Source organism: Phyllostomus discolor, chromosome 6, assembly GCF_004126475.2.
Source record: "Phyllostomus discolor isolate MPI-MPIP mPhyDis1 chromosome 6, mPhyDis1.pri.v3, whole genome shotgun sequence".
Taxonomy (NCBI): domain Eukaryota; kingdom Metazoa; phylum Chordata; class Mammalia; order Chiroptera; family Phyllostomidae; genus Phyllostomus; species Phyllostomus discolor.
The window spans coordinates 119,419,589-119,445,427 of NC_040908.2; the positions used below are offsets into that span (position 1 = coordinate 119,419,589).

At 57.9% G+C, this 25,839-nt stretch overlaps 1 protein-coding gene across 8 annotated transcripts in view; it reads left to right on the top strand.

The window, feature by feature from the left end:
• GDPD5 (glycerophosphodiester phosphodiesterase domain containing 5) overlaps positions 1 to 25,839 on the top strand; it is an 86,877-nt gene that overhangs the window by 35,753 nt on the left and 25,285 nt on the right. For 6 of the 8 annotated variants that reach the window (XM_028517502.2, XM_036028803.1, XM_028517501.2 and 3 more), the window contains one exon: positions 10,521 to 10,697. In XM_028517502.2, coding sequence (XP_028373303.1) covers positions 10,581 to 10,697 — 117 coding nt within the window. In that variant the 5' untranslated portion in view covers positions 10,521 to 10,580. Of the gene's footprint in view, positions 1 to 1,372; positions 1,394 to 10,467; positions 10,698 to 25,839 lie in introns of those variants that run through there. The other 2 variants (XM_036028802.1, XM_036028800.1) reach the window with 2 other exon arrangements.

Below are 25,839 nucleotides of genomic sequence, written 5' to 3' on the forward strand. Positions count from 1 at the left end.
ACCTGAAGCACGGAGCAGAGTTGTCTCTTGCTTACTCCAGTGCACCTGTACTTACCTAAGCCCCTTATGTGTATTAGCCCATTTAATCCTCACAGCAGCCCATGAGATTGGCACTATTATTATCCCCACCTTATAAACAAGGAGACTGAGGTAGAGAGGCGTGAAGGAATTTGCTCAGTTAGTAAGTGACAGAACTGGGTTTCAAACCCGGGCAGGCTGGCTCTCGGCACACATTCCCAACCCCCGAGGTCTTCTGCTTCTCTGGAGCCTCATACTAAAATAAGCTACCTTGCCCTCCAATTTGGGTGGGCTTCATGGGCTCTCATTTCAGCGGAGATTTGTGTTTTGAAGAATGATACTTCAGCCAAAGGAATCAATAGCAGATAATGGAATTGGAGGCCTTGAATGATGGAATTGGCATGAACCTGGAGAGCTTGCTGGCCACCAACTCCTGGGACTTTCTTCCTTAGCGTCCGAGCAAGGCCTGCTTTCTTGGTTACCAAAGGGAAACCTGGAAATTGGAAAGAGAGGTAGAAAAGTTTGGGCCCCGGGTTCTCAGACTTGCCTGGAAGTAGAGGGTTGCTCCTCTTCCCAGAATGCCTTGAGGAAGACAGATGTAAATGACAGCGAGAAAGTCAGTGTGCTGAATCCCAGGTCATCCTACACCAGACCAGGAGCAGAAGTGTGCAAGCAGATAGTGGAGGTTTCGGAAAAAACTGTGGGAGCCCTGGCCATGTAGCTTAGTTGGTTAGCGCATCATCCTGATATGGCAAGTTCGAAGGTTCGATACCCAGTCAGGGCATATACAGGATTCAACCAGTGAATGTATGGATAAGTGGCCAAGTTGATATTCCTCTCTCTTTCCCTCCCTCCCTTCTTTTCTCACTAATCAGTCATTTTTTAAAATAACTTAAAAAATAAAAATTGTGGGAGAAAATGTTTAATTGAGACTTATTTCAGTAACTTCATTTTTCAATAAATAGGGAAAGGCTTCATTATTGCTCAGAGGCAGAGTCGGGACCAGGCTCAGAAGGGCTCACAGGTGTGTGGTTTAAGAAGAGGCTCTGATCGGCTCCTTCTTTCCTTCCTTTGCACATTTAACCAGCTTCTCTGACTGGCAAATAAATGGGCGCCTCCTTGGCACTGGCACAGTGCAGGGACACAGGTCCCCAGCACGGTGACCTCTCTAGCAGGGAAGGGGCCTGGAGTATCTCGTGTCCCCATCTCCCGGTGCGGGGCCACAGACACTGTGGCTCTTCAAAAACACTTGGCTGAGGGGATCAGAAGTCTCCGTCTGGAGAAGCTTTCAGCCCTGTGGGCAAGGCAGCCGCGGAAGCAGATAATTACTGTGAGCAGAGGCCTGTGATCATGTCTTAAGAGCTCTGCCAGACGTGTGAGCACGCAGGGAGGAGGCAGTGGGCTTCCGTGGTGGGTGGGGCGAGGAGGTGTCAGATTGTGCTTTGCACAGGGTCTATTTGTTAAGATGGATGGGATGCGGACTGGGGTGGGTGGGGGGCTTTCCTGGCAGGGGCCCAGCGTGAGCAAGGGCCAAGCTGTGGGAAGGTGGGTAGTGCCGTGTGCTGGGAACACCGCCGTGTGAGGGGGGAAGGGGGCGGTGAGGCAAGACAGGTAGGTGTGAGTGGAAGGAAGCAAGAGAAAGACTCCTTAAATGGTAGGGCTTGCCTTTCTTCCCACCCCAGGGCTGGTTTGGGAAGCCTGTTTGTATAATAACCCTACTATTTTACATAAATAAATAAAATAAATCATTGCTCTCCATTCCCTCAGGGGGCAAAAACTAGTCAGAGACAAGTTTGCTCAGTGCAAGTCTCTGCCAGACACGGCCTCCACCTTCTCCTGCTCTCTCTGGGCGGCCTCCCTGCCCTGGGGAGATCCTGGGCTCCTGGGAGGAGCAGAGCTGTGGAGGACGGTGCAAGTCTTCCCTCTCTCCAGGCCCCTGTCTGGCCCTTGAGGCCCAGCCTGAGGCCCTGGGGATGTTTGCTCGCTCTGCTTCCTCTGGGAAGAACCTGCCTGTGCCAGTTGTTTGTTTTTTTTTGTGGGGGGAGAGGGTGGGGTAGGGTGGGAGCTGGCCACTCCTCTCGGGAGGGCTTCCCTACACGTCTGCTTTAAGGAGGAAACCACTCCACCCTCCAGGGAGCAGGCAGGCCTGTGCAGGCCGCTCTGCTGGGCAACCCCTGCTAGGAGATGCGCTGGGGATGTCTGCGTGGAGAGCGAGGCTGGACGGAGTGGCTGCAGGTCTTTCCTGGGGCTGACGCTTCGTGATTTTAATAACCTGAAATCCAGGGATAGTTCTGTGGATTGCTCCGGGGGTCCATGATTGTATGAGTCTTAGGTGAGGTGATTCCAAGACTCTGGTTTAGAGAGTTTGCTGCTAGAGATTTTGAGTCTGAGGTTCTGAGCTTTGCTCTCTGGCACTCCTGGTGACTACTCATAGCTTTGGCTTGGGAAAGAGGGGTCCTGTCGGTGCCAGGAGAACCCAAGGCCCCTGGGCAGGGTCCTGAGCCTGGCTCCATCCAGCCTGAAGCCCCCAACTCTCCCAAACCTGTGTCCGTAAAATGCGGGTCTAGTACTTGCCTGCAGAGCTGGCAGGATGCTTCAGTGAAGCGACGTGTGGGGAGGCTCCGGAAACAGCAAAGCATTGGGCACGCACGTGGTTGTGACTGTAGCGCTGTTGCCGTGAGCAGGCCGTGCCCCTAGAAGGAAGGCCCATGGCTGGTTCCCTGTAAATCTTTCTTGGCTCCCGGCAGTGCCTGGCACGCAGTGGAGGCTCCTTAAACATTTATTGAATGAGCTCAAGAGCCCTGGATGCAGGACAGATGGTAGCAGAAGCCGCAGCGCCCAGGAACAAGCAGGGAGCGCTCTGTGCGGGAGGACAGCGGGGGGGGGGGGGGGGGGGGGGGGGGGGGCGGGAGAATTCGAGAACCGTGACTGGGGCACAGCGAGCCTGCCTGCGCCCCCAAGATGGCCTCAGCCGGGGCCTGCTCCCCCAGGGAGAGCTCTTGAGGTCTCTGGGGACAGAAGTGTTGTGCAAACAGGAGGCTCTGGGACCTCCCTGGAAAGAGATTAGTAATGACCCTAATTATGGCATGATTGATTCTTTGAGGGCTCCTGCTGAGCCCCAGCCTGGGCCACTGAGCAGCTCCAATGCCCTGTGTGACTGGCCCACCTTCTCTCTGTGCCTCCCAGGCCTCCCTCCCGGCCCCTCCTTTCCCAGCTCCTCCTCTCCCAGCCTCTGCCCCACTGGCAGCTGCCTCAGTGACAGACTTCCTTCCTGTCCTGCATCTGCGTACCTTCCCTGTCGTTTGTGTGTAGGGCTTCTCCAAGGCTCAGAGAAGTGGAGTGACACGCTCAGGGCCATAGTGTGGGGGTGGCAACCCAGACCTCCAAATCCAAGCCATCTGAGGAGGCCCTCACAACCAGAAATGCTCCAAATCTGTGGCCTCTCCTCAACAGCTAAGTGCAGAAGGCTGTGCTAGAAGCTGGAGGGGAGGGGCCTGGGACTGGCTGGTCCTGCCTTTCTCCAGGCTCTTCAAGCCTTGGAAAATGGAAGTCCCGGAATTAGCCCAGTCACCCCACCTCCGGCCTCGGTGTTTGGGATTTGTCTTGTCGTTTTGGGTTTAGTAGTTAGTTGGGAGAAACAGCCCAAGTAGGGAGCTGCTCAGGAGCTGCTCTGCTGCCCCCGCCCCCCCCCCCCCCCGGCCCCCCAGAGGGCCAGAGGGATCCTGTAGGCAGCACACCCCTCCCCCACCAGATTGAACCCACGTGGGGCTTAACTTTCATCTTGGAGCCGGGGGCAGTCTTGGCCCTGGTAGAGGCCCTGCTCGCCCCTCCCTGCCGCCAGGCTTTCCCTGTGCTGTTCCTTCCCCTAGAGTCCCCCTCCTGTCCCCTTTGTGCTCCAAACCTCCCCGAGTGCTGACTGCTGCCCCGGCGTTGCTCTCTCTGGGAAGCCACTGTGCAGTGACCAGTGCTGGGACCTGAGGACACACAGGGGCTCTGGGTCCCCAAGACCCTGACGCAAGCAGGAAGGGAATCTGAGAGGAGAGGCCCCCTGAGCTGAGATGAGGAGGAGTTTGCCGGCAGTAAGGAGGGGCAGAGGGGCCGGAGCTGAGGCGGCTTCACGGGCACTCCTGCACTGGGGGGGCACACCTGCACCGGGGGGCAGGTGAGGGAGAGCCCAGGGAGGCCCCGGTCTCTCTCCAAGGCCACGTTCCTTGAGCATGATGGGGAGGAGTCACTGTGGCCTTTTACGCCCTGAGTTTTAGCCCAAGTCAAGCTTGGGATCATCACTGTGAGTTATCCAGGCCGCGACTCCCTGTGCCTTGGTCCCTGTCAGAGACAGTGGAGGCAGCTGGGCAGGGGCAGCTCAGGACGTCATGGGCCTTCCTGTAGCTTTCACCCTTGTTGTGACTGTTCGGTCAGTGGCAGGCTCAGGGTGCCCAGCCATTAGTCCTAGGAATGTAGGGGCTCTTCCCCTCAGACCAGGTGAGGACTGTGGGATTCCCCTTCCCTCCCCCTGAGCTGCCCCATCTCTGCTTTTCTCCCAGGGGTAGGGACAGAGCAGATGGTTAATGGGTTTTAGAAGCTGAGTGCCCAACAGGCCCTTGGAGACCATCTGGTGGTGTTCAGACCCTCCCCCGATACAGACAGGAAAGCAAGGGCCAGAGGCTCAGAGGGGTCACCCAACCTGCCAGTGGCTGAGCTCAGCCTCAGCCTGTCAGCCCTGGGGCAGGGCTGGGTGGAGGCCCCAGTAAGGGCAGCCCTGGCCAAGGAGGAGGGGAGCGGTTCTGCCCCCATGGCCCTGGCAGGATGCCGGAGACTCCAGCTCTGAGCCCATAGTGGTGGTGGGGGGGGGGTTCCCTTTTCCTCCCCTGGGTTCTTGGCCCTACTCTGTGCTCCTGCTCCTGAGGTGCCAAGCAAAATGTTGAGCTTGGCCCTTTGAGGGCAATTTGCAGTGACACAAATGCTGCGGTTGGCACAGGCATGGAAGGCGGCAGAACCGTGGGCAGACACTCCCTCTGCAGCCGGTGCCATGGAAAGATGGGCCGTGGAGTCTGCGGCCCTGGATTCAAATCCTTCTGTCCTGATTAGCTGTTCAGCCTTGGGCGAATCACTTAATGTCTTGGGTCTGCTTATCTATCAGTCGATCGATATAGGTATCTAAATTAAATACATATATTTAATTAATAGGCTTTATTTTTTTTTTAAAGACTGGTTTTAGGTTGACAGAAAAATGGATCAGAAAGCACAGAGTTCCTGCATGCTCTCCGACCCACACCTCAGAGTCCCCCTATTATTAACATTTTACATTGGGGTGGTATGTTTGTTACAACTGAGGGGCCGACACAGCTACAATGTCATTAACCAAAGCCCATGGTTTGCGTTAGGGTTCGCTCTTTGTGCCGTACATTCTGTGGGGGTTGATAAATGTGTAATGGCACGGGCGCATCACTACAGTGTCACAGAGAACAGTTTCCCTGTCCTGAAAGCCCCCTATGCTCCCCACCCCCAGTCCCTGGCAACCATTGATCTTTTTAATGCTGCTACAGTTTTGCCTTTTGCAGAATGTCATGTAGTTGAATCATGCAGTCTGTAGCCTTTTCAGATTGGCTCCTATCACTTAGTGTCATGCTTTTAAAGTCGCTTCATGTCTTTTTGTGGCTTGGTCGTGCATTTCTTTTTATCGCTGAGTAATGTCCCATTATCTGGGTGGGCCACAGTTCGTTCGTCCATTGGCCTGGGGCCCATGGCTCTAATCTGCAACAGCAGCCTGTCAGCTCTACTCGGGAGGCTGCCTCCAGCAGGGGACACAGGTGCAGTGCCCAGCGCGGGCCCAGCAAGCCCGGCGCCACGTTCTATAACTTGCTTCTTTTGCTCAGCACACTGTTTTCAAGATTCTTTCATGTTGTGGCACAGATGAATATTTTATTCCTTTTATTGCAGCCTGGGGTTCTTTTATTTGTTATTCCATCTAGTTCCCATTTCTCAGATGGGTAAAGTAAGCTCAGAGAGAGCTAGTGACTTGTCTGAAGTCACACAGCAAGTCAGTTGAAGGCGACTAGGCTGGAACCTGGGCACTGACACCTGGCCTGAGAGTCCTTCCACTCTCAGGAAAGAGAGGGGACTTGGGGCCAGAGGCAGCAGGACCTGGGGCCAGTGAGGGCCCGGCTGTCTGGGGGTCCTGGGAGGGAGGACCAGGAGAGCAGTGGGTTGGGTGCCTTCCCAGGACACCAGGGTGGGAGAGGACCCTGCAGCTTTGCAGTGGGCCCTGGCAGCATCTCAGGCCTGGCTCCGGGAAGGCCCTTCCCTGTGCAAACAGGAGTGCAGGGCAGGGGCCAAAAATCCAGACAGACAATGGGACTTTGGGCTGAGGGGGCCTCAAACATCAGGATCGGAGGTTGGGGCTTCCTCCTGTCCCAGAGCCAGTGGGGGCTCCAGGCGGGGGATTTCTTGAGAACTTGGCTGATACCCTGGGAGGTAACCTGGAGAAATCAACTGATCCTAAGTAATGCCATTGCCCTGGAGGGGAGGGAGGGAAGGGAGCGGGAGAGCTGGTCTCTGGGAGCTCGTCCGAATGCCCAGGGTCTGAGCAGCACATCCTGGCAGAACTCCCAGGCCTCCCCAGCCGTGCAGTCCAGGAAACCCCAGGGCCTCGTCCTCTTGCTGCCCTGTGGTGGCCACTGGGGATGTAGGAGAAACTCAGACCATCCCCTGGGGGAGACGGACACCCCCACACTACTCACACGGGCTCCCAGGATCAGGGACGCCCAGGGCTACAGGAGCCTGAGGAGGGCTCTGACTGAACCTGGGGCCCAGGGCAGGCTCCCTGGAGGAGGTAACACCTGAGCTGAGATTCGAAGGGTCAGGGGGTGTTGATCAGATGGAGGGACGGCAAGTTCTGGAGTGGCGAGGCTGAAGGAGCTGGAGGGGCCAGATCCTGGTCATGTGCCTGTTAAAAAGTTTGTGCTGGCTGCAGGACAGAGCTTGGGGTGGTGGGCATAACGCCCCCGCCCCCAGCGCAGTAGTCAAGGGAACGGTGGCGAAGGGCTTTGGGGGCTACAAGAGGCAGGTTGCGGTGGTGAGGAGGTCAGTGTGGCGGTGCTGGGTCTGCAGGACCTGGGCGATACCCCCGGAGACAGCCAGGAGCCTGCTGTCTTGATGGAGAGGCAGAGATTGGGTGGCCTTGGCCGCGCCCAGTAACTGAAGCCTTGGGAGTGGACGAGATGACCCCAGGAGAATAGCAACAGGAGAGACAGGGGCTTGCCTCCCACGGATACCCCTGACCTTATGGATAGTGTGAAACTCTACCTCAGGAGAGGCCGTTGCAAGAGCCAAAATCAGCTGGGCGCTGGGCTGAGGCCCAGGGCAAGCAGTTCTACTTCCCTCTTTTCCAGATTTGAAGTGGAATTTCCATTCCTAGGGATTGTATTGCTCAGTTGTGGCAGTGGGCGAACGGGGAAGGGCAGAGGACATGTGGGAACCAGTCTCAGGACTGGGGGTCCTGGGAAAGGAATGTGAGGGCAGGGGAACCTGGGCGTGGGCTTCTGCTTGATAGAGTGCCCACCTGCAGTACCTCAGTCACTGCAGCCGTGCACCCTCCTGGCGCCCCTCCCCCATACCTGGTCGCCTACCGAAGTCCAGGCAAAGGCTGTTATCCCATTTTACAGGTTCAGAAAGCAAGGCTCAGGGAAGAGCCCTGAGAGGCCTCAGCCACAGTGGCTGACAAGTCAGTGGCTGACACAGGATGAATCCTGGCCTCTTTCTATGTGTCAGCTGCCTCCTCCCTTCCTGGGGAGGTGGGGGCGGATGTGATGCTTGACCTGACAGCAGAAGCCCTAATCTGGGGGTGCACAGGGTCAGATCTGGCTGAACACAGCTGAGAGCATCCCCCCTTCTACTCCCCAGGCCTCCGCACCCCACGGGAGCCTGGCCGACCGCAACAGCATCCGCATCCCTTACTGCCCTCCACGCCCTGGGCCGGGCTTGACTCAGAGATTCCCTGGCAGCTGCACCATATTCCACATGGCTCCCTGGGGAAACACGGGCCCAGAGACTGCAGCAGACAGTTCCCAGCAATTAGGAGACACTGGGTCAGTCGATATTCCCAGCAAGCCCCTAATGCATCTCTCTCCTCAGACTGGGGCTGTGATCCCTGTGCCGAGGTTAGCACTGGGCGGTGATGAGGGTGGGTGGGGGGAGGCGGAGGCCCTGCCTGAGGCCCAGAGACAGAAGTGGTGGGTGGGCCCGGAACCCCAGCTGCCCCTGTGGTGCTGCCCCCGGACATTTGGAAGGAGGCGTCTCGGGAGCTCATCTCAGATGCCTCAGCTCAGCGTGGCCTCCAGGAAGCCTGCCCTGACCCTCTCTGCCCCTCCTTAAGTGCCCACAGCCTCGCCTTACTCACTCCACCGTGCACTGTGCTTACGAGCCATTGTAGCCCAGTGGTCGCAGGGGCCCGAGAACTCCCCCTCTCAAGGGACGGTGAGCACTGTAGGCCTCCGGGCGTGTGGGTCCTGTCGCAGCTGCTCAGCTCTGCAGCTGCAGCTGGAGCTGCCGCAGACGGTACAGGCCCGACGAGCTCGGCTGCATCCGTGAAGCTTTGTTCACGGACCCACTGACACCTGACCCTCATGTAATTTTCATGTGTCACAAATGTGTTCTTGTTTTGATTTTTCCCCATTCTTAGCCTGTGGGCTATACAAAAATAGGTGGCTGGCCAGATACGGCCCCTGAGTTAAGCCCATTTGCCAACCCCAGGTTAGCGCAAGGCTGCTGGAGTCAGATTGCCTGTCTCTGCTGGGTCACCCACAGCGAATGGCCCAGCCTCTCTGTGCTTCAGACTTCTCGCCTGTGAAAGGGGGCGGTGATGATAATGCGTAGGGCCTGGGAGATGGTGCGGGTGTGGCTGCTTCAGGAGATGGCTTTTGGCAGTTCTTCAAAGGGTCAAACTGCATGACCCAGCAGCTCCGTTCCAAATTGCAGACCCGAGGGGAATGGAAACAGATGTTCACACAGAAACTTGTCCACAGCGGTGTTACTCGCAACAGCCAGAAAGGGGTAGCAACACAAATGCCCATCAACTGGTGAGCAGGGAAAACGGTCGGTCCACACCACTGAACACTGTTCAGCTCTGAAAGAGGACTCGGTGCTGATTTATGCTGCAAGACGGGTGGGCCTCGGAGACATTGCGTTAAGTGAAAGGAGCCAGTCACGGAAGACCATACATTGTGTGATTTCTGTTATGTGAAATGTCCCAACTAGGCACATAAATCGAGACATAAAGTAGATTAGTGGTGGTCAGGGCCTGAGGGCGGGAATGGGGGCGACAGGGCCCGGAGGCGGCTGCAGCTGAGAGTGGAGCTTTTCTTGGGATGATGAAAATGCTTTGGAATTAGAAAATGGGGGTGTTTGTACAACTCAGTGACTGCCCTAAAAACCCAATATGTTAAATACTGAATTGTGCACTTTAAAGGGGTGAATTTTCTGGTGTGCGAATTATATCTCACCTCATCTATGAAATGGGGCAGTAGTAACAGTGGTGCTGAGGACCAGATGATGCCTGACATCAGGGTGGGTGAGGTGCCCAAGCCAATGGCTACCGGCCAAATGCGGCCACCTCGGAGCCCTAGCAGGTGTCTCCAGGGCCCCAAGCAGGGCTGGGGCTGTTGCTCCTGGGGACTCAACTCATCCCACAAGACCCCTCCCATTGCTCTACCGACCTGCCACAGCCCCACTGGGCCGGGCTCCCTGAGCCTGAAGGAATGAACACATCTGGGCACCAGAGCAGAGTCCCACATGGCCCACACCCAGCTGGCGTCCAAGGCCAGCACTGCCCCATCTCTCACGGGGCCTCAGTGTGTTCACCTGTCCAATGGGTTTGGGGTGCTGCACCTGCCCCCTTGTGACAGTGCGATGGAACAATGGATATAAAGTGTCCTCACGGTACCTGGAATATTTTAAGTGCTCGATACATGTCAGCTCTTATGAGAATTTATTTTAACATAATTATTTGGGAAGCTCTGTGTGCCAGGCACTGTTCTAGGTCCTGGAGTTACGGCAGAGGAGAAAACAGACAAAATCCTTGCCTCTCTGAAACTATCATCAGAGCGGGATAGGTAGACAAGACACAAAATAAGTAAAGTATGTTTGGGAACACGATTGAGAAAATAAGGCTGAGAATGGCTGAGAGAGGATGGGAAGCAGTTGCAGTTTTGTGGAAGGTGACCTGGGGCAGTTCTAAGGGGGAGTCTTCCACACAGAGGAAGAAGCAGTATTGTGCGGGGCGAGGGTGGCTGGGAGGAGGGGGCAAGTGTGTGGATAAGATTGGGGGTGGGTGGCACTCCAGGAGACCTGAAGGTGTGGGCCTCTGACTCCAGGCGGGCCTGGGCCCCCTGCAGGGGTTTGTGCAGAGGCTGGCCCGCCCTCACCTGGGCTGCAAAGACTTTGGCTGTGTCTGGGGCCGACCCCCCACTGTCCCCTGTCTCACAGCCCTGTGCTTTCTCCCACAGGACCAGCCTGGGGCCCCCATGGGCTCCTGAGGGCCGGGCACCAGGGCCTCGGGCACGAGCATGGTGAGACACCAGCCCCTGCAGTACTATGAGCCCCAGCTGTGCCTCTCCTGCCTCACGGGCATCTACGGCTGCCGCTGGAAACGCTACCAGCGCTCCCATGACGACACCACACCGGTGAGCCGAGGTGGGGCCTGGTCACGGGGGTCCAGGGCACCCCAGCATCTGGGGGAAGGGGCATCAGCTCTGTCACTCTGCTCTGTGGCTCAGGACAGTCAGTGCCCATTCTGGGTTTCAGTCCTCCCTCTGTCACGCGGGCCCGTGGTCGTGCTTGAATCTTCCTGACCAGGTGGGTGAGGCTGTTCTGTCGTGGATGTAGCCAGTTGCTAACTCTACTCTGACAGCATGGGGGCCAGGCTGCCCCTGAGGCTGGGCAGGGAGGGGCGCTCCGGGAGGGGCACTCTAAGAGGAAGTGGTCACCCCAAGGTGCACAGAGGTTCTCAGCCTCCTGGCAGATCAGGACGGGCAGGTGAGCAGGGAGGGTGGCTGGAGGGGAGCGTGGGGAGGTGGGCCAGGCCTTCTGGAGCCTGGGAGCTGGCAGGGCTGTGGCCTGGCACCAGGACCCGGCCACCTGAGCCAGAGCTGGCGGCAGGTGCCCAGCCGGATAAAGAAAGCCTCCTTCAGTGTCAGTGGCCCAGGCCAAACTGAGTGGCACTTCGTCCCTGGGCGCCGTCCGCTGGTGAATCTAGTTTCTTTTCCGAAGGAACCCAATTCCTTTAAGAAGGAATGGAGAAAGAGATAAATTGTGTTTATCTAAAAGCTTTGCTGCCTGAAAAACAACTTTCCTCTTCCCTGCTCGTCTGAATGAAGAAGCCAGCCTCCAGATGCAGCTGGCCCCCGAACAGGCAGGAGTGGCAGAGTGTAGGGGTGGCTGCTGAGGTCAGAGGGCAGGTGGCATAGGGCTGCCTGGACAAGGGGGGTGGAGGGGCCTGTCCCCTGTCCCATCTCCTGTTCTGCCTGTGGTAGTGAGGGGCGGAACGCTAGACTAAACAGGAGCCTGGGCACCTGGCCTGATTTGTGGGCATGTCCGCACTCCCAGCACAGAGGAGGCAACGAGCCAGACTTCAGCGAGGGAGAGGAAGGGGCCTGTCCACGGTGACAGAGCAGGCCCCAGTCTATCTGCCCCAGGCCCTGCCTGCCTGGGACAGCTTTTCCATCTTATGTGGACACGGGGTTCCCCCCACCACAGTGCAGTCTGTGTTGTCAGGGTTGGGCAGGCCTCACGGTCAAAACTGAGCCTCTCCTAGTGGGACTACTGACGTCAGAAAGGTCCAAACCTGTAGAGGATTGTAATGCGATTTTAATTGAGCCAAACTGATGACAGTGCTGGGAAGTGAGGTCTCAACTGCTCTGGAGAATGACATTTTGCAGTTTCTTTTATGCATTTGAGAGTAAGGAGGAGAGATTCCAGGAAGGTGGCAGAAAGCAGGGTGGGGCACGGATACATGATAGTTAACAAGGTTAGGGGCTCCCTGGAGGTCAGCTCTGCTTCCCAGGGGTCTGACAAAGAGGCGCTGCAGAGGTGTGTTAACAAAGCTGCACGGAAACAGTGGGCAGGGCTTGCTGAGGGCAAAGACAGCCTGTAGTGACCGGCCGGAGGGGCCTGCTCACCAAGTCCTGCCCAGACAGGAATTTGTGATCAGATCACCCTCGAGGTTACTTTCGGTTAGATTTGTCACAGTGCCCCTTTTTGTCCACGGTGTGTACTTGACTTTGAGCTTTCTCACCTGTGAGATAGCACACCTGCCTCTCACGGAGCTGCGGGACGGATGGCGTGCGACAGCGGCAGGAAGCGACCACCAGTGCTCGCTGTGACCAGTCACTGGGACCAGCCACTCCTGAGTCACTGCCTCGGCCTCTCCGTCTCTGCAGTGCAAGTGGGGCTGGGTCAAGACTCTAGAATTCCTTGGCCACTCTGCTTTGCTCCAGGCTCCATTATTTGTTCTCCCCCGAGACTGGGGCCCGGCAGCAGGGCCTCCCTGTGTCAGGAGCAGCGGGCAGTGGGGTGGCGGGGCGGCAGGCAGCCTGCACCCGTGTGTCTTGCACCTGGCGCTGTGCTGAGCACTGACACCCACCCCTGAGCCAGGGGTCATGGCCACCATCTTACATCGGGAAACAGAAGCTGGCTGTCTGTGACTGGGCCCGGGTCGCACAGCCCGTGAAGGGTAGTGCTCAGAACTGGCCCCAGGCAAGGTAGATCCAACAGCTCTTGGTCGGGGTGGGGAGGAAGCTGAAGCTGAGGAAGGGAGAGAAGGACAGCTGAACTTCCGAGCCAGAAGTTCCTTGGCTGTTGGAGTCCACCGTGGAGGAAGGTGTGTCTCCCAGGGCACTCACAGCCCTCGGTGGGCCCAGGCCAGCCAGCCAGTTGTTGGCTGTGTGGTCAGGAAGTGATGGGCCCTGGCTGTGGCCAGCGCAGCACCCAGAGGGGAGGAAGTGGTGGGCTGAGGCTGGTTTTGAGCTGCCTGGGAGCCTGCGCTGTGCAGGCTCTGCACATGCTGAGGTCCGTCCAGGTACCAGGTAGGGGGCAAAAGCAGGAAAGACCTCAGGAGGCCACAAGCCAGCCTTGCTGGGAAAGGGGATGGGGTTTTGCAGCAGCTCTGGGGGGAGGGCCTCTGCAGAAAGGGCTGAGCTCACCTCAGGTGACCCTGAGACTCCCAGCTGATGAGGAGCATCCTCCCCTTCCCTGTCACTCACTCCCCACCTGCTTCCCCTCCCACTTCCTGGGCTCCAGCCTCAGCATGCTCGCTCTTGTCTCACTCTCTCTCCTCTCTTTTCTCTCTCCCTAGTCCCTCAGAGACAGCTGTGTGAGGACAGTGAGGGGTTGCTGGGCTCTCTGGCCTGACGCAGTGAAGGGAACAGCCATCTGGTGTCTCAGAGTCAGGGCTGGTGCAGAGAAGGTGCCCCATCATATGGTGCTGAACAAACTGAGGCCCCCCAGTGAGCTCTGGGAGCAGGTGGGCGGGGAAAGAAGAGCCGCTGGGGGTGGAGGAGAGGCTGTGCTTGGCAAAAGGATGGGGTCCACCTGCAGGCCTGTGCCTCCCTTCATCCCTGCCGCCTCCTCCTCATTTAGGGATACCCTGCACGGCCCCTGCCCAGGCACTACCTCCCCTGAGGTCCTCTTGGGGAGCCCTCCCACTGCATCTCCCAACTCAGAGGAGTTCTGAGTCGAGGGGAAGCCTGGGGCCAAGTTCTCCTGTGAAGCTGGCCTCTCTGGGCCTCCTCATCTGTGGAGTGAGGTGACAGGAGCGGTGAGTCACAGAAGCGTTTCACTCTCAGCAGGCTGAGAGATGGCGTGTGAGGGTAACGGTTCACATTTACTGAGTGCCTGTTGTATTCGGGGAGCGCACGGCTAACATGCATCACCTTGTTGACTGATACAGCACCCCTGTGGGCATGTTTCTTGGTTACACCCCCTGCATGGAGAGAGCAATCAAGGCTCGAAGTCATGTCACACCCGGAGTGGGCACAGATCTGCAGCAAGAGCCTCAGGAAGAGGGAGGCTGTCGGGGAGGACTCATGTATTTTGAGTCCAAGTATTTTTGTCATGAGAGTTTGCAAGATGGAGAAGAAAGGTAGGGCAGGGAGGACTTGGGAAGCTTTCTGATGGAGGAGAAAGAGCACTGGACCAGGTGGGTTTTGGACAAGATGGGGAGTGTCTCCGGGGCACACTGGGGACGCTCCCTCCATGTTTCCGGGCTGGGATCTGGCCCTGCAGCCCTGGGTGGGTCCTGGGACAGCGAAGGGTGGAGGGCAGGTGGGGAGCTTGAGGAGGAGCCCCTCCTGCCATCTGTCTGTCTGTCCGAGCTGCCTCCTTCCTTCCTGCCCCAAGCCTTTGCTCACACTGTCCCCTCCCCCCAGGGCCCACACTTGTCAAATAAGGAAACAGGAAACTGAGGACTGGAGAGGTGGAATGACCTATTCTGCTGCCAGCAGCCGCAGCGGGCCGTGGAGGGGCCCGGCAACAGGGGGCCGGCTCACTCGGCATCTAGGAAGGGGAAGCAATGCTTTTTATAACTGGGGATAATTAATTGGTGGTTGTCCATGACTCATTACTCTCGTGCTGCCAATTAAGGCCTTGATAGGACAGAAGACAGTCCTCAGGCCGGCCCCACCCCGGGCCCCCTGAGGACTGTGCTGCTGTGGGAGGCGGCGCAATGTCAGAACCAGCTTCTCTGTAGCAAGAGGGATATAGGTCAGATGCCTGGAGGAACTTCCCAGCCCAGCGCTCTGAAGGAGACAGTGACGGTTACTTCTCTTGCACATCAATAGTGAGCTTGCCTTTGGAAGGCTGTGTTGAGCTTATTTGACCCCCTCCATCTTTCAGATGGAGCTCCACGAAGAGTAAGTGATTTATTCAAGCCGAAGGGTTGAAGGCACAACCTACACTGCCCCTGCTGTTACCCCCAGCCCTGTGCCCTCTCCGCAGTTCCACACCAGTCTTGTCTGGGAGGCACTGGTTATTTAGTCAATCAACAAACCTTTCCTGATACCTGCTGTGGGCCCAGAGGTCACAGGTGTGTCAGACCTGGTCCCCCTCCCTTGAAGGGCTCCTAGACAGATGGGGCAGCAGACAAACAAGAAGTGACCCACCCAGACCACCCTGGTGATCACTGCGGAGGCCAGGACACCCCAGGCAGGGAAGCTTGCCCGACCTGCTGTCTGCACCCCCATGCCGGAGTGGGGAAGCACTCCGGGCAGGGGGCTGAGTGTGCGGTGGCCTGTGCTTGGGAACTGAAAGCAGTGGGGCCCGGTGTGGCTCCAGGGGGAGGAGGGGAGGGAGCCACTTGAGGCTGTACTGGGGAGCCTGCTTGTACTGGGCAGTGGGAGCCCAGTCAGCCTCTGGCTGTGCGAGGACCACTCTGGTTCCATCATGGAGAATGGATGCTGAGGGGCCTCGGTGGAGGCAGGGAGGGCAGGCAGCCAGGTGAGAAAGGCTGAGGTCTCGACTAGGGCTAGGGGGATGTTGGGAGGTAGCCCAGGGAGGGATTCCAGAGACACTTGGAAGGCACAGTCACCAGACTGGCTGTGGAAGGGGTTGTGAGTCTCTGATGGTGCCTCCCATCATCCCGAGGTTTCCAGCCTGGCTGGATGTGGCGACTGTGCTGTGCCCAGGGGTAAGCGACAGGGAGAGCGGCCCCAGTGGAGTCCAGGAGGAGTGCAGTGGGGGTGGGTGGAACACAGACAAAATAAAACTCTGTGCTCCAGTTGCCTGCCTGCTAGGATGGGGGCAGGAAGACACCTGCTACGGGGAATCCCCCAGCACTCCACCACACACATGCACTTGCACACACACACACACACACACGCACACACTCGCGCTTGCGCCACTGCAGCCGTCCCAGCATCCCTCACTCACCCTTCCTCGGCACCTGCCTGGGCTCAGGCCATCACTGCCCAGAATTCTCTTCGTCTCTGCCTCTCAAGGCTGGCTCATTGAAAATGTCGATTCCCCTAAGCAGTCCCCCCTTCTCCAACCAAAAATGAGTCAGACCTTCCCCTCTGGGCTCTGGTAGCACCCTCCAGCTTGGGCTGCCATGTGGGTTGTGACTGTCTGTGTCTCCAGCTACATTCTGAGTGGCTTTTATAACATTTATTTTATTTATTGACTTTAGAAAGGGAGAAGAAGGGAGAGAGAAACATTTATTTGTTGTTCTACCCATTTATACACTCATTGGTTTCTTCTTACATGTGCCCTGCCCAGGAATTGAACCTGCGGCCTGGGGCTACCCAGCCAGGGCTAGAGTCCTAGTGTTTTGAGGAGAGGGCCTGGCTCAGAGGAGGGGCTGTGCACCGACTGGGGAGGGACAACTGGGCCCTGAGATGCGGAGCGGGTGAGGAAGCCAGTTAGAGAATGCAGCTGCTGCCGTCCTGCAGTCCTGCTGCCCTGCCGCCCTGCCATGGGCGGACTGTGTGGAGAGGCGGGGCACCACCGAGCTCACAGGTGTGGGGTGGATTGCAGGGTGCAGGGGATGCTGCATTTCGCTGCCCCTGGCTGGGGCTGGTGGGGAAGGGTGCCGACTCCACTGTGGGACCGCTCAGGCTCCTGTGGGTGGGCTCTGCCAGTGTGCGGTGGGATGATTCCAAGCTGGCTCCCACCTCCCTGTTCCAACAACACCGTGTGGACCTATGATAGGGATGGATGTGCAGCAAGGAAATGTGGATCTTGCTTGGGAATCAAGGTGGGCTCCGTGGATGAAGCAGCCTTTGGGACAAGATGTGATTGGAGTCAACCAGAAGCACCTGGGTGGGCATTCCTGGCCAAGGGAGCTGCATGTACTCTGAACTCTACCTGCCTCCTCCAGTGACTTAGTGAGTGACCTTAGGCAAGGCCAGACCCTCTCTGGGCCTCCACTTGCTTGTGGGTTAGATGCAGATACAAATCCATGCCCTGGGGGTCGAGTTATATAAGGGCACCAAAGTGCCTTCCAGAGAGACTGCTGCTCCAACCCTGGGGGAACGTGTCCTACCTGCACACCCGCAGAGGGGTGGCCGTTCCCGTCTTCTGTGTTTGGGGAAAGGGGCACAGCAGGTCAGAGAAGTGCCCTCCGAGCTTCAGTTTTACCACTTCTAAAACAGGGAAGATAAGACCTCATTTTATCCTTTAAACCGTACTGGGCTGCTAAGAGGATGAGAACATGTGAGATGATGATATTGTGCCCACGAGGGAGAGGAGGACAGGCTGGCAGAGCCCGGGCTGTGGCAGCACCGGGCGCTGAGGATTTATCTCCACAATAAAGCGTGCTGTTTCTGGCCTTCGGGGAACCCCACACCCTACCTAGCTCTTCCCTGACTGTGGCTGAGGATGCCTGGCGGGCCCTCGGGGAGTGGCTAGGCCTCATTCGTGGCACTCCTGACCACTGTGAGTGGCTGCCTAGGGGGTGTGGATGGGGCACGGCAATGATGGGGGATCAGCAGGGGTGGTGGCCACCACTGCCCCATGCCAGGGCCCTCTGAGGGGCTCCCAGATAGTCCCTCCTAAGGGCCCCCAGCTCTTCTGCTCAGACCTCCTCTTGGGCTGATGCAGCCCACCAGACGGGCAGGAGAACCTGGGTGCTCCAGACTGGGCCCAGTTCCACACTCCTGCCTAATGAGCGGCCCTGAGTGCCCCCAGCAGAAGAAGGGCAGATGGAGGCCTAATTGCCCTGCTCTCTGGAGCCCAGAAAAATAAATCCAGCCTCTTAGGCTGTCAGGAACTGGCTGGGGGTGGGGATTCTAACCCCATTGCCTTCTAGGCCCTAATGCTGTCTCATTGCTCAAACCTCCCCGGGCTGCCCCTCCCCCAAATCCCCTGTGTCGGGACCAGAATAATCCTGCCAGAGCCTGTCCATCTCTCCCTTCCAGGAGCTCCCTGCACCCTTCCCAGCTGACATTTCCTAGACTTTTTTCCCCCTTGTGCATCAGTTCCCCCATTTGTAACTTGGTCAGGGTGAAACAGGTGGTGATTGGAGGAACTGGGTTCCCCAAATCTGGCCTGCAGGTGGGCAGACTAGATGGGCAGGTGCCCCTCCATCTCTCTCTCCAGGGTGGTGCTGTGGGGTGCTGAAGACACAGCTGGCCTCAAACCTCAAAACAGAGCCAGGACCACAAGGGTGGCCCTGGGGGCCAGAGCCCCGCTATGCTGCAGGAGCCGAGCCAGGCAGAGCCAGCACTCGGGGAGGGGCGGCCTCAGGACAGACCCGACAGCCTAGAAGCGTCCACCACTGCTGAGCGCAGGCTGTGTGCCCAGTGAACCCGGGCGTCAGCGCCAACGTCGAGAATGGGATGGGATAGCCGGAGCATCCGTTTGGTGGGAGTAAAATTAGATCCCTGCCTCTTACCTCGAACCAAAATAAATCCCAGATGGGTTCACATGTATTTTCGTTCTATTTAGGAAGCACACATTTGTTGAGAAAATTCAAACTTGGGAAGATGTAAAGTCAAAGAAATTCTGGGCTCACTGCTCTAGAGATACGGCTTCCGAGCCTCTCTCCATGCGCATAGATGTCCGTATGGAGCTACAGATAGATGGATATGGAGGGATGGGTTACAGATTTCTTTTTTTTAAGATTTTATTTATTTATTTTTAGAGAGAGAGGAAGAGAGGGAGAAAGAGAGGGAGAGAAACATAATGTGTGGTTGTCTCTCGCATGTCCCCTACTGGGGACCTGGCCTGCAACCCAGGCACGTGCTCTGACTGGGAATCAAACCAGCAACCCTTTGCTTCACAGACCAGCACTCAATCCACTGAACTTCACCAGCCAGGGCTGAGTTACAGATTTCGATGTAAACAATGAAGCCAGGAAATGACCGGTGTGAGGTATAAGTTAGATATATAATCTTGGGCCACCGTCCTTAAACAGGACAACAAGGGTGAGACCTATAAAGGAAAAGAGATAGATTTGATTGCCTACAAACTTAAAATTTTATCTACAAGGTTTAATAAAATTAAAGTCAAATGATAGAATAAAAAATATGCTATATATGAAGATTAATACTCTTATATAGAGAAAGCTTTTATAAACCCATAAGAAAAGAGGCCTTTTCCCCCCAACAAAACCTGCCTGGTTCTGTGCTCAGGCACCTTCCACGCCCTCCCTCTGCCTGCACAGAGGCTCCTAACTCTGTCATCCTAGAAAGCCCATTTCTGCCAGCTCTGCTGTGGGCGGACCCCCTTGTGGGAGCCTGCCAGACCTCCCCCGCTCCCACACCTGGCAGTGAGCTCCAGAGCAGCCCGGACTCCCCCATCCACATGCTCTCTCCTGGGGCTGGAGCTGCCTGCTGGTCAGCCTGTCACCTGCATGGGCTGCCCCAGTGGAGTCCAGGCCAATCGATAGTCCAGTGCCCCAGCATGAGTGTGCAGAATGATGGGGAGAGAGTGGCGCTGAGGACGTGGAAGGGAGGTGCAGGAATTCAGTTTGGTAGAGGGTGTGAGGTAGGGGTCTAGTATTTTTACCAAATAGATGTCCAGATGTTCCAACACATCTGTTGGATTCCCTGTCATTTCTGTACCCGTTTACCCTATTGTCCATGCTTCCTGGCCATGTCTCTGCTCTGAGTCCCAGTTTTGTCATTTCTTAATTGGCCCTGTAGAGGACATGGCGAGGTGATGTCTGAAATCTTTTCTAAGTCTGAAATTCCAGGGGTCCTGACCTGGCACTGCCTGTGACTGACTGGGCGACCTCGGGCAAGGCCCTGCCTCCTAAGTCTATTTCCTCAATCAGACAAGGAAATTACACGCCCTGCTCCGTGTTGCTCTGGGACACTTGCTGTGGGACTTGGGGCAGCCAGACCTGGGTGTGAATTCTGGTGCTACCATTATGTTTGTCCTTTATGATTTTGGGTGAGTCGCCGCACCCCTCCCCCCCCGCCCCAAGCCCCCTGGCTTCCTCCACCTCTCCTGCCTGTGTTGCAGACCTTGGAGAGGGTGAGATGAGATGGACAAGCAGAGAGCTCTTAGGAGTCTGCCCCCACCCTCAGCTCTATGGAGCGCTCACACAGGGCTCTGGCCCCCACAGCCAGTGATGCTGGGCCACGGGGCACGATGGGGAGGCCGCCCCGCCAGGGTCTTCTTCCTTCACCGGTGCCGGCTCCCAGGGCTGCAGCCTGCACAGCCGGACCGGACCTCTGTGTCTGCTGATCATGGCACCCACCCTGGGCTGAGGGTGGACAGTCAGCTGGCTGTCCTCAGCAGCCAGAGAAGTTTGGTGTAGAGCAGGGGGCGGGGAAGACTTGATCACTGTCTTCACATAATTAAAGGGCTGTCAGACGCGAAATGATAATTACAGGAACGATCCTGGATTTGGCGACTTACAGCTTACATCTGTAATCTTGTTTGGGCCTGGCAGCCCTCCCGTGAGGTAGGGGTGACGTCATCCCGTGAACAGAGGAAGCCGAGGCCTCACGTCCTGAGTGACTGGCCCACGGCCACGTGGCTCGTAAACAGGAGGACTGGCTCTTGACTGCATTCCCTCAGGCTCCAGTCGTTTGACCCCAGAGTTTCCTGCCCTGCGTGGGGACTTGTCCTGTGTGGGAGCAGAGAACCAGCTGCAGGCAGATTCGGCTGTGTCTCAGGGAGGGACAAGGGAAGGGAAGTAACCCCTCCTGCCCTGTCATCACCAGACGCTTCACAGGTCCCGCCGGTCTGTGCACATGCCAGCCCTGCCGTCCCATTTCCCAGAGCAGGGAGCCGGGCACTCAGACAAGACAAACACGTGTTTTCTCCAAGGGCACACATTCAGGAGGCAGCCGGTCTGGGCTGCAAACCCAGGGTTGTTTGACCCCCAAACGCAGCTGCCCCTATCTGGCTGTGGTCTCAGAAGGAAGAACTTTTGGTCCGGAGGGATGACCAGGCAGCAGCCAGAGGGAGCGTGCCCACACCTGGAGCCGTGAGGGCAGAAACAGGGCAAGCTCCTGTCCTGGACACTGCAGAGGAAGTCTGTGTTCGGGGTGACGGAGAGGGGACAGGAGTCCAGCAAGACAGCTTTGCTTTGTGACTCTGTGGGTCTGATGTCTGTGATGGCCAGGGAGGTGGCTCCCGCTTAAGTGCTGTCCTGATGTGGAGCCCGGCTCCAGGGGCATCACTCCAAGCCCTGCAGCGCCCCCAGCCCCGGGAGCCGTGTCTGCGTGCACCCTGGCCTGAGGCCGTGGTCTGGGGCGCAGCAGCAGCAGCAGCAGCAGCAGCAGCAGCAGCAGGTCCCAGGCCCGTACTTCCTGTGTAGGGCCAGGGTTTGCGGCTTCAGCCATGCTCTGTGATTACGTGAGCCTGCTGCTAATAAGCTCTTGCCACTGTTTTTCTCTGCATTCAGAAGGCTCTGGGGTGGGTGAGACGGAGATGAAGAGGGGTGAGGAGAAGATGTGACAGTTAGCATGAGACAGGAAGGAGGGGCGGGCCTTGGGGCAGTTGGCACACTGGTGCCCCGAAAGGATGGAGGGTCTCATTTTCCTGGAGGGTGGGGACAAGAAAGGAGGAGATGAGGCTGGGGGTGGGGGGCTGAATGCCCGGAGTCTCCGGGATGGTGTCAGAGCCAGGGCCCACCCCTTCCCCGGCTGCTCTCAGCCTCCTCTGGGCGCCTGCCGCACCTGCCAGCTCCGGGCTGCCTGACCTTCGCCCTGCTCCCAGGCAGCTCAGGCTCTGAAGGGAAGGAGGTTGGGGAGCTCCTCCCCTTGGTTGCATGGGCCCCTGGGCTCAGCCTGCGGGCATGTCTGGGCTTGGGTGATGGTTTGCCCACAGGGAGCCCTGCCCCCTCCTTGCGTGACAGCTGCCTTTACACACTTATCTGTACCGTATCTGAGTTCTGCCTCGTGCCCCACAGGATGCAGGCCCAGGGCACGCAGAGTACCTCAGACACCCACCCCGAAGGAGTCCACGGCCCTGGTTCTCACTGTGCTTCTGCTGTGTGCTACGTGACGTGCACTACCTCGTTTAACATCAGCCTCCAAGGCTGGGGACGTTATTCCCATTTTACAGGAGACAAAACTGAGACTCAGAGGGGCGGAATAAGTTGCCCCTCTTATCCAGGTGGCAGAGCCAGGTTTGTCTGCCTCCGGAGCCTGGGCTGTTTCCACCTCCATAATTCAGAATGTGGGTAAGGGTCACACTGGTGGGTGCCAAAAGTCTGTGCGGACGAGGCTGGGGCAGGGAGGGCTGAGAGGCTGGAGCAAGGAGAGGGCTTCCCCAAGGAGGACAGGTTGGGTGGGGAGGAGGGTGGGAGCAGAGAGAGAGGGGAGAGGAACCCCAGTGAACTGAGCTGGGCCCGGGGTGGCCATGCGGGTCCCAGAGGGCAAGGGTGGGTTTGGGGGAGAGGTGTGGGGGGCTGGCTCCCGGGGCGCCTTGGAGGACTGCCTCCTGTCAGGGTCCCCGGGTGCACCCCCCTCCATCCTGCCCCACTCGCTGGCCTTGGGCACGTCATCAGCCTCTGGGTCTCCTCCACTCACGCACACGGAGCCTTCGTGCAAACCAGCCAAGGCGCCCCTTCCCGGGACTCTCGGCGGGCATCTGCTGGAAAACTGTCACGACACACATGCGTGTCGATGGTGGCCACGGCGTAAGTGGCACTTTTTGGTGTTGGGGTCCAGTTTGCTCAGCCCCATCTGTGGTGGCTCTTCTCTGAGGGTCAGTGTCTTCATTTGCTCTTGGGTGGGGTGCAGACCCATAAATCAGTGCCACCCCCGCCCCGGCGTTGTACAGACGGAGAGGCGAGCGAGGGCCGGAGCACCCACGTGCCTCCTCTGGGTTCTCAGCCCACGTCCCCTCGCCCCCTCTGAGCAGGCTGGGCGGTGTGCGGGCGGCCCTGACAGGGACTGCTAGTGCTGCTGGGAGCCCTTTGTCCGTGGAGCCGCTCCCCAACCCCCACTTCCTCCTACCAGTTCCCTGCCCTCCCCTCCCCCTTCTTCCAGCCCCTGCCCTTTAGTTTTTTTCCTCTGATTGTTCTTAGAATGACCCTGTCTCCCTCCGCACTGTGTTGGGGCCTCTTCATCCCCATCTCCAGGCTCCCTGTGGCCGAGGGGCCTCTGGCTTCCGGCTCCCAGCACAGCCATCCCTAGGTGCCCTCAGCCCCAGCCCACGCCTAGTCCTGGGGTTCCTAGTTCCTTGTTCCTTAGGCCCTGCTTCCACCTCCTCCCTGCCCTGGGTGCTTCACCACCTGTCAGCGCTAGTCCTGTCACCCCGGCTGGTTCCCAGGGGCAGGGCGGGGCAGCCCCTCATTCCCACCCTGTCGGCCCTGCCCCACTCTCAGGATCTAGCCAAGTGAGGACAGTGACCCTTGGTGGACAAGACCCCTGCCTGCCTCAGGCCCTCCTGGCATCTGTGGTCTCCCTGGCCAGTGTAGTCCCTAAGTCCTCCATCACACCTCATCATGGGGTCATCCCCCAGCACCTGTAGCCAACCCCTGGTCCCACTACCTGCTGACCTCTAGGCTGCTTGCCTGGGGCAGGACCCATCATTGGCCAAGGCTCAGCCCTCACCTGGGACCCTCTTAGAACCTTGCCTGCTGGTCAGAGGCACAGCGGCCTTGTCATACTGTGGCAGAGTGACCTCTGGACAGATGGCCACTCACCACTGCCAGTTCAGGGTCCCTAGAAGACTAAGGCTCCTCTGGGGGGGGGTGGGGGGTGGTAAGCTTGCAGTGAAATCTCTCCTGGGCAGGCATATTCTTTCAGGGGCAGGAGAAAGGGTGTTTCCTCACCTTCTGTTTCATTATCACATCTCTCTTAAGTCCCCACCCACCCTGGAAATATGAGGACCACCCAGATTGTCAAGGCTCCTACAGTACAGCAGGGAGACCAGCACCTAGACACTGTAGAACGGCCCAGTGGGTGTGTGCTGGAATAGACGGAGGAGATGGGAGACCCCCACAGGGACAGGGAGGGTCTCAGGGAGGAGGAGGGCCTGGCCGTGGACTAGATGGAGGGCACGGCTCGTGCATGGACACTAACTTGAAAGAGCCTGTTTGAGGGGCTGTGGGTGATGGGGTGCATGGCTGGTAAAGTGCCCGTGTGGGGGAAGAGGTGGGGGCTGGGATGCAGAAGTGGACTCTCGAGTGCCATCAGCAAAGGTGCATCAGTCTTCCGAGATCCAGCTGTTTAAGTTGGCCTGGGACCCGCCAGCTGCCCTCTGCAGGAAATGGGTGCAAATGAATTCTTACTGTGAGCAAATAAGAATTGGAGGTAACAAGAGGGATTCTTAGATTTGGGGAGGGGTGATGCTGGACCAGCCAGGACGGGGGGTGCTGGCTCAGACGTGCCTATGTGGGCCAGCCCCTCTGGAGTCAGGGCCCAGCCGCAGAAGGCAGGACTGAACTTGGGCTGGGCCCTTCTCTGCTCCCCCAGACACTACCAGCCATCCTCTGGCTGGTGACTGCCGGGGCTCCTTTGCTCCAGGAGGGCGCAGGGCTTGTCTGGTCCTAGCCAGGGCTTCTCCACTCCCGAGCAAGGCTGGGCCTTGCTGGGCCACACTCGCTGGGGCTCGTGCCGTTCGGCGTCTGGGTGGGGCAGACACCCGTGGCCTGCTCTCTGAGGAGCCACCCCTCCACCTGCTGGAAGGACGGTGTCCTCAGGGTGTTGCCATCTTCACATCTCTGTGTACATGCAGAGTGGGGATGAGCAAGGCGCCGGGCTCTGCATGTAACAGCAGGTGGAAGAAGCTGCTTTGTCACCCGAGCTCCAGCCCCCTGCCCAGGGCCAGGTCTGCCGAAGCGCTCACAGTTGTGACTCATCGGGGTCTGCGGACCACCGCCGCTCACACTGGGGAGAAGCAGAATGTGCTTACAGTTGCACCGAGACAATGCTGGCCACTGGCCAGTCCTGAGCACTTGGCTTGTATTATCTCATTTAATTCTCACATCAACCCCATGGATCAGCACTGTTATTGTCCTCCCTTCACAGAGGAGGAAACTGAGGCACAGAGAGTTTGCATCCTCTTGCCGTGCCTAAGGTGAGACAGCTAGTGAATGGTGGGCAGGGGGTCTGGCTCCAGACACCATGTGTCACTGCCCCACGGGGGTGCCTCTGGGCAGCATAGGATGGAGGAATCCTGGGCGGTGAGTGAACTCTCCCTCCTCTTCTTCTAGTCATAACCAGTCATAAGTACCAGGGGAGTGGAGGCAGGCTCAGCCTCTGCCCTTGCAGGAACCACAGGGACACAGGGTTGTCATCTGGGACATACAGTCACATGAGCAGATCACAATGTACAGAGTATGAGTTTAAAGACAGGGACACTGATGCTGTGGGAGCACCAAGGAGGGAGCATGGGGGCAGGGGCAAAGTTCAGGAAGGCTTCACAGAGGAGGTGACATTTGAGCTGACTTGAAAGGTAAATGGGAATGTTAGGTGACCAAACCCGGGGCAGGGGTGGGCCTTCCAGAGCGAGAGAACTGGTAGGGGATATGAAACTGGAGGGGTGGGAGTGGGCCGCATCCCAGAGGGCACCCCCGCTTGGCGGAACAGTAAGGAACCGTCAAGAAGGTAAATTGGGACTAGAACCGTAGGGCCAGGGCTGGCTGTCCGGTACGGTAGAGGCGAGCTGCAGGGAGCCCGGCCGGGGCCCCCTGGGCAGCGCCCAAGTGAGAGGTTGCCGGCACCTCAAGCCCTCCTGCCCCTCAGGGGAGGGTGGTCTTGGTTCTCTCCTGCACCGGCTTCCCCTCAAGGGCTCTTCGCTGGTTCTGATGATCTCAGCAGTTTCCCAGAGAGCAGGATGTCCGAGCTTGTTGTGCTTCTGAGATAAGGGGACGGAGGAAAGCAGGGATAAACCCGGGGCCCAGCGGAAGTGTCTGCAGACCTCTGA